This window comes from Chrysochloris asiatica, unplaced genomic scaffold (genome assembly GCF_000296735.1).
Source record: "Chrysochloris asiatica unplaced genomic scaffold, ChrAsi1.0 scaffold00403, whole genome shotgun sequence".
Classification (NCBI taxonomy): Eukaryota; Metazoa; Chordata; class Mammalia; order Afrosoricida; family Chrysochloridae; genus Chrysochloris; species Chrysochloris asiatica.
This window is the reverse complement of record NW_006408921.1, coordinates 351,355-370,019: the sequence shown is the minus strand read 5'-3', so window position 1 is coordinate 370,019 and position 18,665 is coordinate 351,355. Positions and strand designations below refer to the sequence as shown.

The following is an 18,665-nucleotide window of genomic DNA, read 5'->3' as shown; positions in this document are numbered from 1 at the left end:
AACTATTATATACTTATTCCTGTTTGGTCTTGGAATGTAGGTGATAGTGGCTACCAATGTGGCAGAAACTTCCATTACAATTAGCGGGATTGTGTATGTGATTGACTGTGGCTTCGTGAAACTCCGTGCCTACAATCCCAGGACAGCTATCGAATGCTTGGTGGTAGTCCCGGTGTCCCAGGCCTCCGCAAACCAGCGAGCAGGACGTGGTGGTCGGAACCGCTCAGGAAAATGTTACCGACTCTATACAGGTTAGTGTGTGGCTTTCTCATAGTTAGCCTGGGTGTTGGAGAGTATACAAATGTTGAGCCTTAATGTGACAAACTTAATCTAAAATCCAGACCCCCCCTTTCCTTATGAGGTCCTATTCGGTCTGGCCCCCATTGCCTTCCTCACTCTAAACATAGTACATCTTTGCCCTGCTCCTCATTGGACAGTGTTCGTTCACGAGTCACTGCCTATTTGCTCTTCCCACCTCATGACATCCTGTCTTGTGACCTTGTAGTGTGGACCAGGGATCACAGGTTTTGTTTTTCTTACCTTTTGTTTAGCTTAATATGCTTGTTGTTGTTATCATTAATTCCATTGGTTCCAACTCATAGCGACCCTATATCAGGTTTCTAAGGAGCGGCTGGTGAACTTGAACTGCTGACTTTGCAGTTCAAACTGACCTTGCAGTCCAGTGCATAAGATCGCAGTGCCACCCCAGGGGTCCAGTGTGCTCATAGTGGGCTCCATTTTCACCTCTGGTTAGTTCAGAGTGTCTTTGCAGAGCTGGAATGAATGGCAGGGTGTATACCGAGACTTCTTGAGAGAAAGAAAGCAAATAGTTAACTCTTGCTCTGTGCCACAAGCCATGCTAGACTCTGAGGAGTTACATAAAAACACAGTAGACATTGTCCCAGCCCCTAGTGAGCTGTGTTTCCCGCTTGTCGACAGACTTATCAACAGATATGCATGTACCCAGAGCTGCTCTTTCTCTGCATTTCTGTTTTGTGGAATGGCGCCAAGATTTCTCCCATGTTCAAACAATTTTCAAGTCATTAAAAAAAAAATATTTTAGTTTTTGTTGTTGAGAATATATATAGCAGAACATAACACCAATTTTACAGTTTCCATATGCATAATTTAGGAGTCCTGGTGTGGTGCTTTAGAATAAGCACTTGACCACAAGGTTGTTTTGAAGTGAAAGGTTGGCGGTTCAAACTCCCCAGTCACTCCTCGGAAACCCTATACAGGGTCATTATGGGTCAGAACTCAACAACATGTATAATTCAGTGACATTAATTATGTTCTTTGGATTGTGCATCCATTTTCACTCCCTTTTTCTTTTTTTAAAAATTTCTGTTGTAAATAGAGTGGTAGTTTATATGAGAGAACATTGATTTTACACTCTTCCTATTGTATTTTGTTTCATTGCGATGATTACAATCCCCTCCATGCGTCATCATTCAACAGTATTTGCTTCTATTCTCTGTGGTTTTTTTTTTGGAAGTACACAAAAACATCCATGAATATATAATCATTTAAACAACCAAAGGGCGCAGTCTGCAAGCCTATCTCCTGGCCACCGGCACACAGCCTTTCTCTTTCCATGAATCTAGAGTCCTCAGCTGCTCTATCTCTCCATGCCATCATCTCTGCCTCCATCTCTGGTGTTGCTGCTAATCTGGATCGGGTCACATATTCCACTTGTGCTCTTTTCCCTTGATGGTCCTAGGGTCCTTTGTTCCTAGACTGTAAGATTAACTACTCCCCACTTTTTGTTACAGAACGTCTACCTTTACAGTTGTAATAATTGCAATTAGTCATGATAACAATTACTCACTATTGAATCATAAGAATCTTATCCCCGTCTACTTTCACTAGACTAGTCTAGACAACATGAAAACTATTCAGTGGGGACTCTACCTTCCCCTGCACATTCTGAAACTAAACTCCCTCTTGAGAACTTGTAAGCCAGCCGCTTCATGCCTTTTAGATAGCCAATGTCTAAGTTGTCCATCCCTATTAACCCTGTATACAGAGGGGATAGGATTGATCCTTGATGTGAAGACTCCTTTCCTCTCAGTTGGTATTTTTGAGCTACTGTATCCAGAAGTGTAGGTCAAGTTCATCAAATTGTAGCAATTTACACTCGTTTGCTTTATCAGAAATTTTTTTATCTTCCTCTGTTTGAGTTCTGATCATCAAGCCATTGAGGATAGGTCAAATGGGTACTATCTGCAAGCTTGGGCATTCTTGTGCATCTCCCCTCACTGGATGCTTCACTCTCAGCTCTAGGCCTCTGTGACTCGGTCAGTGTCCATGGGCTCAGGAGTCTCCAGGTTTCAATACACTTTGAACCAACCAGCCCTTCCTATTCCCTCTCTCATCTCCAGGTCGACAGGAGTCTATGGAACGTGGTCAAACTCAGCCCATATCTTCATGATTGCCTTTCTCCCACTTTCACTCACCAGTAGACTAACGTGGTCATCAGCAATCTACCTGCCTGCTCGTTTTTTCCCTTTGAGTTTCGGTCTTGGAGGGTCTACCCCTTTTTTCTGTGTTGTTCTTCCCCTACGAACATAAGCTCACTGCCCCCTAAGTTGGTTGTCTAACCTTTTGAATGTCTTTTGTCAATTTGATCCCTTATAGATAGATCTTACTATGCATTTAATAGCAACAGATAGATCTTAAGGCAGACACTCTTGTTAAGCAAAACCAAGTTTGGTTTTAATAAGATTTCAGGGGATTGTTTTGTTTTAAGATTTAAAGATTATCTCAGGGCTAGAGTTTTGGTGGTTTATTCATCATCCCTGACTCCAGAAATTCTAGATTCTATGAGGGTTTGAAAATCTGTTTTCCATTTTCCCTTTTTGATCAGGATTCTCTTATAGATGCTTTGATCAGAATGCTAAGGAATGCTAGCTGGACACCATCCAGTTCTTATGGTCTCTGTGGCAAAGGAGGCTGGTTGTTCTTGGAGGCACCTAACCACACAATCCATTTCCTCCTCCTGTTCTTGACTCTCCTTCTTTCTCTGTTGCGCAAGTCCTTTTTAATTCTTCCCTCTGCCTGATACCCTCCTGCTATCATTAACCAGATGTGGGAGTTTTACTTATTTATAGTTTAGTTATTCAGTTTTCTTTCTGGTTATCATTTTCCTTGTTTAGTCCTTGACATCTTTCCCTTCAATCCAGTTCCTCTTTTTCCCCACAAATGTAAATAAGAGATCTAGAACTGGGGCAGATCAGGTCTCTTGCCACATGACTGTCTGATGGTGGCAACAGACCCACAAAGAGGTTAGCAGAATATGTTGTGCTAGTGTGGCCATAACGAGTGAACTTGGGAAGCACAGAGCAGGGCAAGTGCCATCCAGCTTCCTGACTCAGGTTGTCTTTGACTTGGTCTTATGGGATGCCCAGTAATCATCCAGGTAGAGGAGTGGTGGTGGAGATTTGGTTTTAGCACACCAGGCAAGGGATATGGTATGTATAAAAGGGCTATGGTGTGTTTGTGGAAGTGAGAAAAAACATAGAATCTGAGATCAGAGAGGTAAGGGCAACAATTGAAAATGCAAAGAAGCAATGATTGGAATGGGAATAAGAGAACCAGGACTAACAGGCATCCTGAAATTCAGGGGAGGAGAAAGTCGGAAGATCGTTTCAAAGAGGAAGCCCCCAGCATCATCTTGTGCTTCAAAGAAATGAGGCAGAATGGAGACTAAAGATAGGCAGGTGGATTAGGTTGAAAGGCCACTGACTCCCGTATGGTATCCCTGATGGTACAATGGTGGTGGTCCATGGGAGAAAGATGTGGAAGTCTAGGAAACCCTGTGGGGTAGTTCTAGTCTGTCTTGTTGGGTCACTCTGAGTCAGAATCGACTTGACAGCAAGGTATTTTCTCCTGTAATAGGAGCAGTTTCCATGAAGTTGGGGCTGGGGAGGGGCCATCTGATGGTAATAGGGGTGGGTTTGCAACCAACTTCTAGCCTCTCTCAGCCTGCTACCAGTAAACATTCAGATAGTGCCGCTCTGAGCTGGGTGCTTCCTGCTTAGGCCTTTTTCACAGTTTCCCAGAACCTTCCGTGACTTTCCCTCAGCTGCTTTCCCTACTACCTGCCTATATCTACCATGTGTTGCAGCCCAGCTGGACCCCACTTTGTTCTTGGGCAACCCTTCTACTTTTCCATGCCTTCCACACATACCTTTGATAGCTTTGCCTGGGTGGTTTGTTTCCTCTTTGTCCTACAGATCCTTCTTAACTTTCCGTTCTTTGTTCTCAAACTCACTATGAAGCTACCTCAGATGCCTTCTTCCAACAGCTGCAGTTTCCTCTTCTGCTAATCCTTCATTCTCTTTGGGAAGACCACTCATTGAAACTTGCCTGTTAATCCGTGGAGAGTCCTATTGCTGGTCTTGACCCTGCGCCCCTCCATATAACGGATGCTTCTCAAAGGTTTGGCTGTGGCTTTTTTAGCTCCTGACCCAATGCCCCCAAACTTTGAACCCTCAGTAGAGTATGAATGTCACTGAACTTCTAGGAAACCCTTACTTCCTGGACTGTCTTTTCAGCTGGGCTGCCCTCTTTGTCTGGTATAACTTTGCCTTTTCCCTGGGTAGCAGAATTCTTGGACAGTGTGGTTATCCTACGAAAATGCTGTACCCCAAATTAAAGGTATTATCCCATTTGGAGCTTAACCAAACTTTCTAGTTAGACCCAAACATTGACAGTTTATATGACTTTTCTTTTTTTTTTTTATAAGCTTTTATTGTGAATTGACTGATAGATTACATGGCAGAACATTGGTTTTGAACTCAACCAGTTGTATTTTGTTTCATTGCAATGATTACAATCCCCTCCATGCACCGATGGTTAATAGTATTTGCCTCTGTTTCCTCATTTTTTTGTTTTAATGTACATAAACACACAGGAATGTATATGTATTTGTTTAAACAACCAAAGGGCACATTATGCAAGCTAGCGTGTATCTGCCAGCACACAGCTTTTCTCTTTCCATTGGTCTACAGTCCTCAGCTGCTCTGTCTCTCCATGCCATCACCTCTACCTCTGTCTCTGGTATGGCTGCTTTTCTGGTTTGGATCCCACGTTCCGCTCATGTTCTTTCTGCCCTCTTGATGGTCTTAGGGTCCTCTGTTCCTGGGATGTAAGATGAACTTCTCCCCCTTTTTTGTTACATATCTTCTACCTGTGCAGGTACTCACTATTGAGTCAAGACTCCTATCCTCTGCCCCTTTCATCAGACCCATCCAGACAAGATGAAAACTATTCATTGGGGACTCTACCCTCCCCCTCTCACTCTGAAACTAAACTCCCTCTTGAAAATTTATAAACCAGCCACTTTGTGCCTATATAGCCCCACCATTTTAGGTAGCCAATGTCTAAGTTGCCTGTCCATATCTACCCTGTGTACTGAGGGGATAGGTTTGATCCTTGATATGAAGACTCCTGCCCTCTCTGTTGGTATTTTGAACAACTACATCCATAAGAGATATAGGAGAATATTGAAAGTGCCATGGGCTGCCAAGAGAACCAACAAATCTGTGTTGGAAGAAGTGTAGCTAGAGTGCTCCTTGGAAGCCAGGATGGCTAAACTTCATCTCTCATACTTTGAACATTGTCAGGAGAGACCAGTTGCTGGAGAAGGGCATCATGTTTGGTAAGGTGGAGGGTCAGAGAAAAAGAGGAAGACCCCAGGGAGATGGATTCAATGGGCTCAAGCTTGGCAACAATTGTGAGGTTGGCCCAGGACCGGGCTGTGTTTCGTTCTGTTGTTCATAGGATCGCTGTGAGTTAGTACCGACTCGATGGCACCAAACAACAACAACATCCATAAGCAGAGGTCAAGTTTATCAAATCGTAGCAGTTTACACTTGCTTCTTGAATCAGACTTCTTTATCTTTTTCTTGTCGAGTTCTGATCAGCAAGCCATAGGAGCTAGGTCAAATGGGTAATATCTGTTTGAGCATTTTTGCGCGTATCCCCTCACTTCCTATCAGCTGGCCGCTGCACTCTCAGCTCTAGTCCCCGTGGCTAAATCTTTGTCCATGAGCTCAGGAGTTCCCAGGTCTCCCCAAATTTCTGACCAACCAACCTTTCCCCTTCTCTTTCTCATGTCAAAGTCAATAGGAGTCTATGGAGCGTGGTCAGGCTCACCCCATGTCTTCATTACTACCTTTCCCCCACTTCCACTTACAAGTAGACCAACGTGGATACCAGCAAGCTTACAAGCTTGCTCTGTGTTCCCTTTTAGTTTCAGTCTTGTCGTGAAGGGCTGATTTTCTTACCTTGAAGCTCTCGGGTGAGCAGCTTGCTTATTCTTGTAATAGCCAGTTTGCTTTTTTTTTTTTTCCCTCCAGTTGGTCTTTTTTTCAAGAAGTATCTTCTGTTCTTCTGTCTGCTCTTGGTTGGTCTACATGTCCTTTCAAGTGGGAATGTCCTACCTCAGAAGGCTCTGGATGGAGTTCAGGATTCCACCTAAGGCTGTATACTCTACAAAGGCTTAGCAAGGAGCCTGTTTCACTGGGCAAATGCTAGAACCCCTTTTAGGTATTCCAGTCAGTTACAGGCTGAAGATGGGCTTCTTCATGACACCTTTTGCTTTCTTTTCTTTTCTCTAGTTAACGAAAGCTTTATGATCTACTAAGTTGTTGAAGGAGTGTGTGTATCAAATAAAATTATTGGGCAGAGCAGTCTATGTAATGTATAAACTTTCTGATTGAATATAACAATGATTTAATCTTCCCCCTTCCCCCTTTTCATCTATCTTTTGTAGAAAGGCCTCTGTACCCTATTTCCTGCCCTTTCCATCTTGGGATTTTTGTTCCTTGTGCCACTTTTTCTTTTGTTCTTGACGGGGCTTGTGAGCATTCATTCATCTGTTTGTGGAACCGCTAGATCCTAGATGTGACCTTGTGTACTTGGCTCAGTGATTTTTTTTGAAAAAATGTTACAATGACAGTTTCTGCTCTTAATAAGATTTGGCCATTTGTGTATTCCGGTTACAGCAACACATAGAACACATTAGTACAGCACCCTTAGGAAAATACCACACGTTGTCTGTCTCCTCCTTCCCCAAGCCTTTTTTTCAAACACACACGTTGTTTGTGTAACAGTGCACATACTTAAACTGCTTTGATGTAATGTTTTCTTGATGAACTTAAAAACACTTTCAGAAAGCACTCAAAAGTAAAAGGCAAACTTTTAATGTTGTTAAGTGTTGTGGAGTCGTTCCAACTCATAGAGACCCTGTATAGGGTTTTCAAGGAGTGGCTGGTGAGCTTGAACTGCAGACCTTACTATTGAAACTGACCTTGCAGTCCAGCACATTAACCCACAGCACCACACCAGGACTCTTTAAAAGATGTAGTGTTCAAATAATATTTTTAAGTATTTTAAAAATAGAATGGCCTTCCTTCAGTTCATAAACAACTTAATATGGTAGTGTCATAGTAATCTGTTTTATGGCCAAAATCCAGAGCCTGACCTTGAAATGTGAGGAAAATTGCCCCTTTGGTGTAGTAACTGTATTTGATTGTGGCATTTGATCTCAAATAATTCTGATTTCCTCTCCTCAGAGGAAGCCTTTAACAAGTTGCCTCAATCCACTGTTCCTGAGATGCAGCGCAGCAACTTGGCTCCTGTCATCCTGCAGCTGAAAGCACTGGGAATCGACAATGTCCTCAGGTTCCACTTCATGTCGGTAAGTCCTATCCTCTTGTCCGGAATTGTGGAGAGCTGGATAGCTCCTGGCTGAGGGGGCACCAGAACATTGTTTACAGAGAGAGGCACTCATTCAACTCATGTGTTGTCTTTGTGCCAGGCCCTGTACAGGCAATGAGTGAAAACAGGCAGACACGGCAGAGTGATTCCTATTGTGACGTCATTGCTGTTCTGGTCTGCAAGGTGCTCCGTACATGATGGCAGGCTGTTGAGAGAGGGCAAAGGCAGGGCCTCCAGCTTGGTTAGTCTTGTCTGAGGTGATTTCATCAGGGTGGGAGAGTTGCAGGGTTCCATGATGGCAGGGGTGTGTAGTACCTAGAGGTAAGTAGATCACAATTGGGGGAACCAAGAGGGATTTGGTAGAGCTGTAAGGAGGATCCTGTGTCTGATTGTGTTTCTGGTTCTTTCCTAAGGCAGAAGTGGAATCTAGGAGTGGAATTCTTGGATCAAAGGATCCTAGCTATTTTTCACTCTACCATCTTGCTTTACAAATGTCAGTCTCAGCGGTGCACAAACTTCCAACGTCTTGTGCCCTGTTGTGCTGTGTTTGCTAATTTGATTGGCCAGAGAGAGAATTATCTTTAATGTATGTGTAAACAATTTATGTAAAACACTCAAATTATTATTTTCTTTTGAATTATCAAGCCACTTACTTATTAGAACTAGTGTTTGTTAGTGGCTCAACAGAGTTCATTGAATATTAAAGACATTCATTTTTGTCTGTGATATTTCTTGCAATATTTTATTTGGTTATTTGCAATTTACTTAAAAAAAATATATATAAATGGTTTAGTTTCATAGTAAAGTTTCTCTTTGTTCCTGTATTTTTGGTTATTCTTGTACCTTTCTGTATAGCCAGGTCAGTTAATAAATATTCACTTATCTTTTCTTGAATTTTTATTATCTGAAGACCCAGTTAAACTCTTGATCTATCCCATCTCTATTGATATATAGTGTCAATAGAGTTGGAAGTTTTGAATGATAAAGTCTGTTGTCATGTGTCAGGAGAAATTAAATCAATGAGAAAATAGAATGTAAAACTATCAACCCGACTCAACCCTAAGAAATGAAAAGAAAAAGGAGGAACAAGAGATAACAATTATGTCTTTATCATATGTATGAAGAAAATGTACTGTTTGTGTGTAGTACAAGAGACGAAAATGAAAAGATGGATAGAATATGTAAATTAAAAGCTTATGAAAGCCCTCCCCCCAATTTAAGATTAAAGGAAAACATGATGGAAAAAATGACAGATTCACATATTTAAAAATAGAGTTTTAAAACATCATTTAGAGTAAGTCAGATATCTAGTAAAGAAAAGGAAACAGCACAAGTAGGCAACTGCCATTAGAACAGGTCAGCTTCTTAAGGAAGGAGACAAGTGCAAATTGAGAATGGTGTTGTTAAGTACTGTCAAGTGGATTCTGACTCATAGCAGCTCTGTATAGGGATTCCCAGGAGCCGCTGATGAGTTTGAACTGCTGACCTTGTGTTTCAAACCGACCTTGAGGTCACATACTTATACTAGGTTGCCACACCATAGCTGTGAAGTTCTGCTTTATACTGATTAAGTGGTCAGACAGGAAGAAAATTGAGAAAATCCAAAGCTGACAGAGTTTGGGAAGTGAAGTTCCCCATGGACTGCTGGTGGCTTTATACTCCAGTCTGTCTGCCTAGAGGACTTCCTGGTGATAGTCAACAAGCCATGCAAATGCTGATGTTTCTCCTTGTGGGAATTTCCTTTGCAGGAAGGCAATAACTGGCATAGAGAATAATGTCTATGACATCTTCTTTTATTAAATTATAAGTGACAAATAATGAAAGTCATACTAGACTTTTGGGCAATTTGAAAACTGAGAAAAGTATACAAGATTTATCTTCACATATTAGGAGGCTTCAAAAAGTTTGTGTAAAAGTGGGTTTAAAAGATAATGGACTTCTTCCATGAAATTTTGAAGCCCCCTTGTATTTCCTTCTGGTTATTATTAAGAAAAAAAATTTTTTTTACATAATTAAAATCATAGGATACATATAGTTTTGTACATTTAGCAATATTATTTATAATAGCAAAGAACTGAAGACAAAATTGCCTAATAATAAAAATGCTACGTAACTTTCTGAAGTAGGGCCTTGAAGACATTGTGTGCAGCTGTCCTGAGTGATGACTGTGAAGTGTCCCTGGTACAGGAAGCAGTAAAAACAGAAAAGCAGACAGTGAGACAATCAAGTGAAATGATACCTGCATAGGAATTCCAACTGTGGTAAATGATGCTGCAAAGGATCCCAAATTAGACGAGGTCATAGAGAAATACTAGTACATGTATGTTTAGGCGAAAATGCTATGGATGTCACCTTTTTCTATTTTTGTAAAATTATTCTTTATTGATGGTTAAAAATAAAAAAAAATTCAAGGAACAGAATTCATAGGACTTGGTGCTACTTAGGACCAGGGGTTGGAAAGGAGTCAAAGATGACCTTAGTAGTTTTGCCTGTAATTGTTTCAAACGAAATTCAATGCTTTGCTATTTCCTGCATCACATCTAGGAGCTCTGGTGGCACTGTAGGATAAGCACTAAACTGCTAATCGCGTGGTTGCAGTTCAAACCTATCAGCCACTCTGTGGGAGAAAGATGAGACTTTTTGCTCTCATAAAGATCTACAGCCTCAGAAACCCTATCTAGGTTCACTGAGAATTGGAATCGACAAGATGGCAGTGAGTTTGGGTGATTTTTTGAGTGTTCCACATGTTCTCAGTGTAAACTATTCCCAGAGGGTTTAAGTGGCTTCATTTAGGTACTGTGTATTATGCCTCTTGGTAAAGAAAGATGTCATAGCCCCTGACCGAAGGCTAGTAAGTCACTTGCAGGAGTTTTCTACAATGATGTGCTTTTTGCAGTGACTCCCCTAGGTGCAGTCTGTACATTCATAAGTGTGTGCTTGTGTGAGTGCAGTCACTGCAGCTTTTTAAAGTCCAGCTTTGTTTCTTGGCAGTCAGGGTTACGTATAGTGGAACAATGATGGAGACCCAAGCTCAGTCTACAGCTTTGCTTCCATCTGCCTGTGCAACCTTGTTCAAATGCCTTTAATTTATTGTCATTCTTTTTTTTCTCAAAACAGTGGAATACTTAAAGTAAATTTGTTAAATGAATGCATTTAGAAAAATTCAGAGAGTTTGAAAAAGTACTGTGATTTGATTGCCAGGTTGGTTCAAAACCAAATAATTTAGAGAGAAAATAATAAAGAGCCTGGTACTTTTGTAGGTACTTAGTGAAAGGCAAGGGGGAGGATTAGAGACTCAGACTGACAGTCAGAGTATCAGTGCCACTTGACTTCCAGTTGTCTGGTGGCATTCTTTATTCTTTCCAGAAGATCACATTGAGTATATGTGAAGTGCCACTATGGGCAAGATGTGGGCTGCACTCTGATTGACGCAGAGATCATCACCATGTGTGTTGCAGGGTTGTGGGACCCTCAGGGAAGTGGAAGGTTAGGGGATGAAGTAAAAATCAGAAATATCCGAGGAGACTAAAGAGAAAATGAGAAGTAGGGGCCATTACTTGGGATAGAAGATGGGGTGAGGGAGGACTTCACAGCTGGAACAGCCATGTAGCATTAAGGATTCTGAGAAGCGGGGGAAGGACATGTTGTAGGGTGCTGACAGCATGAGCAGAAGCGTGCAGGCTGGAGAATGTGGGCCATGCTGGAGGGAAGAGTGGACTTGAGCAGGAAATGACCCATGTGTTCAGGTTGTTTGTCCAGAGAAATTGATATAGGAGGATTCTTATTCTTTTATGCAGCCCCCACCAGCACAGTCGATGGTTCAAGCTTTGGAGTTACTCTATGCTCTGGGCGGTAAGTCTGATTCTCTCTTTTTTTTTTTTTTTAAATTTTAACAGTTTATTCAATTTAATGTGAATTCATAATTCATAATTTTTTATGACTAAAAACAGGTATAGTGTGTCCACGGATTTTTCTTTGTTTACCATGTTCACAGCCTTGTCCATAATATCCTGGGGGACATTCACAACTTCCAGAAAACCTGTTGCAAATTCCATTGTTCTGACATGTACAATTTAAATGACAACTTGGGCCACAGTAACCAGGAGCACATTCTATAAAAAGAAAGCAGAGAGCATTAATTCTAGTCAAAAGATACCTGATTTTATAATGAATTCAAAGACAGAAAAAAAGGGCTAGAATTAATTTTAAAAAAGGAAAAAGGAAGTCAGACAAACCATTAACTAAAATCAAAAAGCACAAAATTAAAATAAAGAATCAACAAAACACAAATATAAGACATTTCAAATATGTTTGAAAGCCCCACAAAATGAAAAATATTATAGAAAATCATAATTTACTAATCCAACCCCCCCAAATTTTACCAGAAAACATCAATAGACCAATTATAAAAGAAAGAAAAATACAGTAAAAGAGTCCCTGCATTAAAACGCAGAACAAAACAGTATGAGGTCCAGGTGTCACAGAAGAATTCCATCAACTTTTTTTTTCTTCTTTTTTCTTTCTTAAATGATTTATTGTGAATTATGTGATAGTTTACATGGGAGAACATTAGTTTTACATTCATTCTATTGTATATCGTCTCACTGCCATGGTTACAATCCCCTCCATGCAATCCTTCCCTCGTGCCCCCAGGTCTTCAGCACACAGTCGCTCTCTCCCTCTCTGGATCTAAAATCTCCAGCTGCTCCATCGCTCCACATCATCATCTCTGGCTCCATTTCAGGCATCACTGCTTCTCTGGGTAGGTTCCCGCTCTCTGCTCTTCTCCCTTGATGGTCCTAGGGACCTCCGAAGTCTGATTCTCTTATCAGGAGTCTCCTGTATACTGTTAGTTAGGATCTGTGAATGGGGTAGAGTCTTCTCATATAGTCTCGAATGATCGTCGTAATAACACCATTAGTAAGGTTTTATTGGGGGACTTGTCTTTCATTTGGTGGTGGGGTTGAGAGTTAGGAGATCTGAGTGTAAGGTCCAGACTCACTGTAATGTAAAATGGAAATAATAACCACCTTTCACTGTTGTTTAAGAATTACATTGTTGTTGTTACGTGCCATCAAGTCAGTTCAGACCCTGTGCACAGAACGAAACATTGCTGGGTCCTGGGCCATCCTCACAGTCATTGTTAGCTTGGGCCCATTGCTGCTGCCAATTCTTCTCATTGGGTACGGAGGGAGGGGCATCTTCCTCTTTTTTGATGATGCTCCACTTTACCTAGCATGATGTCTTTCTCCAGGGATTGGTCTCTCCTGCTAATATGTCCAAAGTATGAGAGACAAAGTTTGGCCTTCTTGACTTCTAAGGAGCATTCTGGTTGTATTTCTTCCAACACAGATCTGTTCATTCTTCTGTCAGCCCATGGCACTTTCAGTATTCTTCTCCAACACCATAACTCATATGCGTCAATTCTTCTATGGTCTTCCTTTTATTCACTGTCCAGCTTTCACATGCTTTTGAGGCTACTGAAAATACCATGGCTTGAATCAGTTGCATCCTTAGTCCTCAAACTGACACCTTTGCTCTTGTACGCGTTAAAGAAATCTTTTGTAGCAGATTTGCTGCTTCTGTAAGTATTGATTGTGAATCCAAACAAAATGAAGTCTTTGATAACTTCAGTCTTTTCTCCATTAATCATGATGGTATTTATTTGTAGCTAATGCATGTAAAGTATTTTTGTACACTGGAAAGATGCATAAAAATTGTTAATGTTAGTTAACCAAATTTTATTCCCTACATATCTTCTGGTATTTTGATTTTCCATAGGAAGTATTGAAATATTTAAGAACTGACTCTCTGCTTCAGTGACCAGAGTTGATCATTTTGTTCAAGGGCTGGGTTATTCTTTCTTAGCTGTTGTGATCCTTGCCTACAGAAAGGGAGCTTGTACCACAGTCCCTTCCCCCCTGCTCACAGTTACTTTCTGCAGGGAGAGGTACTTTGGGAACTAGTGGAATGTTTTTTGTTTGTATGTTTATTATGTAACACACTCTTGGGGTCAAAAAAACAAACCAAAAAATCTACAGGTTCATATATTATCTCCTTGTACTTTTCCTTTGGGAGGATTGTGCAAGACTGGAGAGTGTCCTTTTTTTGTACATAGGGAACTGACTCAGCTGCACCTAACAACAACAACAGCAGCAGCAACAATGACATACTTTTCCTAACTTTCAGAACTCTGATCACTAGATGTTGTTGAAGTCAACCTCTGGATAGATAGAAACAACCTTTTGAATATTTAAATCAAATGTGAACACCTATTGTATCAAATTTTGTTTCATAGGCACAAGAATGTAGATTTAAGTGTTTTTATGTTATCTAGAATGGATTCCACGTGTGGTACTGTGGATCAGCACTGGACTGTGAGCCACAAGGTCAGTGGTTCAAGCCATCAGTTCCTCCTCAGAAACCCTGTATAGGGTCGCTGCGAGTCAGAATCAACTCAACGATTCCTAACAATAGTAGAATACTGGTTTGACTCTTATGTGGCATGTTTTTCTTTTTTCCTTCTTAACATTTTATTAAGAAACCCTTCAGACATATAGAAAAGATAAAGTAATTTTTGCAATCGTGGCATACTCTTGTAAGTCTACTTCTGCCATTAACAGTTCACTGTACTACTTTGTCATAAATCTTTTGTTTTAAAATCACTTTTTTGTTACCACACAAATATAGGAAAACCCCTCATTGTTAGAGGTTTGTCTTAGAGCTAGGGATAATTTCAACTGCTTTCCAGTAGGAAAGCTTTAATTATGAAGGAAACACTTGATTTACTCATGTTTGCATTTTGAGTTGTAAAATTCTTTATTGTTGCAGTCTAAAAGTATCTATGAGGGTGGTATACTTTTCCACATTTTTTTCTTACCTAGTTTTGCTTCATGGTTTTTAAATTTAAAAAATTTTAAACTAACACCAGGTTTGCCTAATTTTTTTTTTCACATGTTCATCAGTACATCTGACAAATCATAAAGTTTCCTTCCAAGAATGAACACCAACTGTGATGGGTCGTGCCCAGCACTGACTCAGCTCCTTCCTTGTCTCCCACCTGGCAGCGCATTTCATTCTATGATCCTGTTTAACTTATCTTCATTCTCCAGATCCTAGCATGTAGTCTTTGAGGACAGAGATTCCTACCCTGTTCCTCTAGAGTGAGGCCTGTGAGCTCCAGAGAAGCTCAGGGAGTTTCCGAGACTACCCAGGGAGCCTGTAGTGGCCTGCGTCAGGCTTGTGAATCCTGATTTCTATTCCACTTCCTTGCTGTTGCTCCATGTGGGATTGAGGGCCCAGTAGTCAGGAGAACACCTTTTTATGAATCAAGCCATGCCATAAATGCCTGGGAAGAAATAGCTTGGCTGCCTCATTAAGTGCCATTGAGTCGTTTCTGACTCATAGCGACCCTGTGAGTTTGAATCACTGATTTATGGTCCATTACTTGTCCTACAGTACCACACTAGGACTCCAGAGTCTTATGTTTAGGGGTGGCAAGACCTCATACTTGTGCCCCAAACTCATCCCTGGAGCCTGTGATTTTGAAAACATCACACAGACTAATTATACATACCATGGAGAACTCAGCTATAGTTATGCTCCTTCTCTGTGAAGGAATGGCCAGTTACTGAGGTGAAAGACCTTCGGTGGGACTGACTCCTGGTCCACATTGCTGCATTGGAGCTTTTCATTTGAACTGATTGCCCTCCATCACAGGGGCTGAAATGTAAAATGCTGTCTATTTCTCCCCTGAGATTAAGTTAGTAAAAGCCCAACTTGATCTAGTCTCAAGCAGGATTGCCACCCCTAAACATAAGACTCTGGAGTCCTCGTGTGGTACTGTAGGACAAGTAATGGACCATAAATCAGTGATTCAAACTCACAGGGTCGCTATGAGTCAGAAACGACTCAATGGCACTTAACAACAAAGATATAACTCTGTGAGAGCAAAAGAGAAATGGTCTTTTCTGTCTTGCTCTGAGCTTTGCAACATTTGTTTAAATCAGTGAAACAGAAAGCTACATCCTGAGTGTCTTGGGAATTTAATACCTGTGCACTGGCAGGTGGAGAAGTGGCAGGGAGGGAAGGTAGAGACCTGTAAATTGGCTGTGCAGGCCTGGTGTTGGCACTGAATACTGGTCTGGGATGGCACTTAGATTCAGAGTTGCCGACCTCATAGTTGTTCCGTCACGTGAGAAGCGCAGAGAGCAGGGGCGCCAGCCTAGGGCATCTGTTGCATGTCAGGGGTTGGGAGTGAAGGATCATCTAGGTGGGAGGAGCAAGAAGGCAGCAGGAAAGCAGGAGAGTGTGTGGGGGCAGGGAGGATGGGAGAGGCCTTGGTCTGTAGTCAGTTACTTCTTGGAGACCCTAATATTTGTCACTATCTAGTTGTTGGTCCCATGGGTAAAAAAAAAAAAAAAAAAGGCAGTTTCTGTGGAGTAGTGGGACAGAGATGAGTCAGCTGGGAGAAAGGGACTAAGAGGAGGCTGTAGGCCCATCTCCTCAGATATCCTTGTGTAGAAGTTACTACACGTTATCAGTTGTTTAAAATGGCATATTGAAGAGCTCATGTAGACCCTTTCCTTGTTTCCTGTAATGGTGAATCAGTATTAAATTGCATTGGAGAGTGCATGAGCCATGTTTCAAATACTGTATTTAGCATGTATCATCCTCTCCTGTCTCGACAATTGTACATCGTCTTGCAGCACAGTGACACATGCCTCTGATTCTTAGTTTGGTTCATGTGCAGGTTTGGACAAAGACTGTCGGCTAACTGAACCGCTTGGTATGAGGATAGCGGAGTTTCCTTTGAACCCCATGTTTGCAAAGATGCTGCTTGAATCAGGTGGGTGGAGACCGACAGCTCTCACTGATTTTATTTTCATTGTCAGACGTGTTTCCCTGAATTCCCACACCCAGAGGAGTGGGCAGAATATGCTCAGAGGATAGAAGAGCTTTCTTGTGCAACTGTCTGCATTGGGGAGTGTTGTTGACTTGTGATTCAATGTCAGGTGCTCCACTCAGCAAACACTTCCGTTCGATTGCTTCTTATGGGCGTATCTCTAATATCTGCAGATTTTTGTGAGGACTTGAATCAAGACATAGACATATAACCTAGAGATCTTATATTTAGAAGTCTCAGTTTCCTACCGAGGGTAGCTTATTTGTTTATTTTATTAACTCCCTTGGGAAAGCTAATACTAATTCTTTGGCCTAACTTTGACATCTGTGGGCAACCAGTGAAAGATATATTTCAGACTAAGCACAGTAAAAGACCCTTTGTGTTACATGGGGAAACAAGAGTCTAAGTGTGAGGGTGGAGGAGTATTTTATTTGTGAGATGGGAAGCCGGGGGGCAGCAGCTCAGGTTGTATGATCTGTTCCAACGATGTCGCTGCAGACTTGTTCCCTGGTGCTGGCCGCAAGCAGCCCAGAGTTCTCCCCGGGTCTAATTAGGTGTGCTTCCCAGGCTTTCCCAGGTGAGTTGAGCCCTGCTGAAAGGGAGGCCACTGATAAAGGATCTGGGAGCAGGAAAGTAGCATGAGGAAGATAGTCTCTAGTTCCTGCCCCTTCCCCCATATTGCCAGGACTTAAAATCACATGAGAGAGTAGGAATGGCTGTGTGCTGGAGTCAGTCTGGTCTTACCTTGGCTGATAGCTGGAGCCTCTCCATGTTACAGCTCTAGAGGAGAGAGGCAGCTCTCTAGGTACCCATCTGTGTGAACCACAGGTAGAGCAGTCTATGTGGCAGGTGGAAGTTCTTATTTATTAGCCACTTAAACAGAAGAAAACTGCGCAGAAGCATACACTCTGTGTAAAGTATGGTGGAAGGAAAATTTTGGAAAAAGTCTTTGGCTCCTCATTGACTCATCGAAGTAAAGCATGACCTTTGTTTTATAGGAAATTTTGGCTGTTCTCAGGAAATCCTAAGCATTGCGGCCATGATGCAAATCCAGAATATCTTTGTGATCCCCCCAAACCAGAAGTCTCAGGCAGTAAGTCCAACCCTCTCCCTAAGCTGTCTGTTCATTCTCTTTCCCTGTGGGCTTTCCACTAAAACTGTCCCTGGGAGCTGCTGGAGAGAATTTGGCTCAAATGGGACCAGCTCACATTTTGAGTGTTTCCTGTGAACCTAGGGATCCTTGGGTGGCGCACATTTTGAAGGAGTTTGATTGCTGGCAATAGGTTGGCTGTTTGAACCTATCTAGAGGCACGTTGGAAGACAGTCCTAGCAATTTGCTTCCTAAAAGTCACAGCCTCAAAAACCCTGTGGAGCACAGCTCTACATGTGCGTGAGTCAGAATCAACTTGAAAGCAAATTAATAACAATTCTATACCTGTCGTTGTGCCAAGCATTTTATGCATTTCCTCTCATTGTATCTTCAACTCTAGTCCTGGAAAGTAGATACTGTCATGATAACTTTTAAAGATGGAGGCACAGAAAGGTTAGATAATTCTCCTATGGTTGCACAGCCAGAAGTGACAGAGGTGGCTTTCACAGTCAGAGCCGCAATCATATCCACTGCATGACTGACTTCTGGTTTCCCAGGAGGGAAATGGTTGCTTAGGGTTCCCTTGGTGGGCTCATTAGTGGCACAAGTTGCTGCCTGGGCACAGCAGATCGGTTCTGGACACCAAACTGCATCGTGGTGGGGCTGGAGCTGGGCCAAACCCAGGCTGCAGCAGTGACAGAAACAAATGAATGCAAGAAGGCTGAAGATGAAACTCTGGTACAAGAGTAGCCTGCAGGGCGGTGCGGGTGAGTGGGGGCTCCGGGATGGGGGCGGGGGGGGAACTCGCGAGTTAAACCTCCCAGGTAGGAATTCACAGCCTCACGGCCTTTGTAAATCTTAGTGCGCCAGAGCCTTAGACCCGCTTCTTTGAGAAATCACTGTGCAAGGAATTACAGGCTTTTTAAAAGGGCGCCGCGGCATCCC

The 18,665-nt window shown here is 42.0% G+C and overlaps 1 protein-coding gene across 1 annotated transcript in view; it reads left to right on the top strand.

Moving 5' to 3' along the window:
* DHX35 (DEAH (Asp-Glu-Ala-His) box polypeptide 35) overlaps positions 1 to 18,665 on the top strand; it is a 154,721-nt gene that overhangs the window by 99,849 nt on the left and 36,207 nt on the right. The window contains exons 12-16 of the mRNA XM_006876636.1: positions 41 to 251; positions 7,581 to 7,705; positions 11,523 to 11,577; positions 16,478 to 16,573; positions 17,629 to 17,723. Coding sequence (XP_006876698.1) covers positions 41 to 251; positions 7,581 to 7,705; positions 11,523 to 11,577; positions 16,478 to 16,573; positions 17,629 to 17,723 — 582 coding nt within the window. The remainder of the gene's footprint in view (positions 1 to 40; positions 252 to 7,580; positions 7,706 to 11,522; positions 11,578 to 16,477; positions 16,574 to 17,628; positions 17,724 to 18,665) is intronic.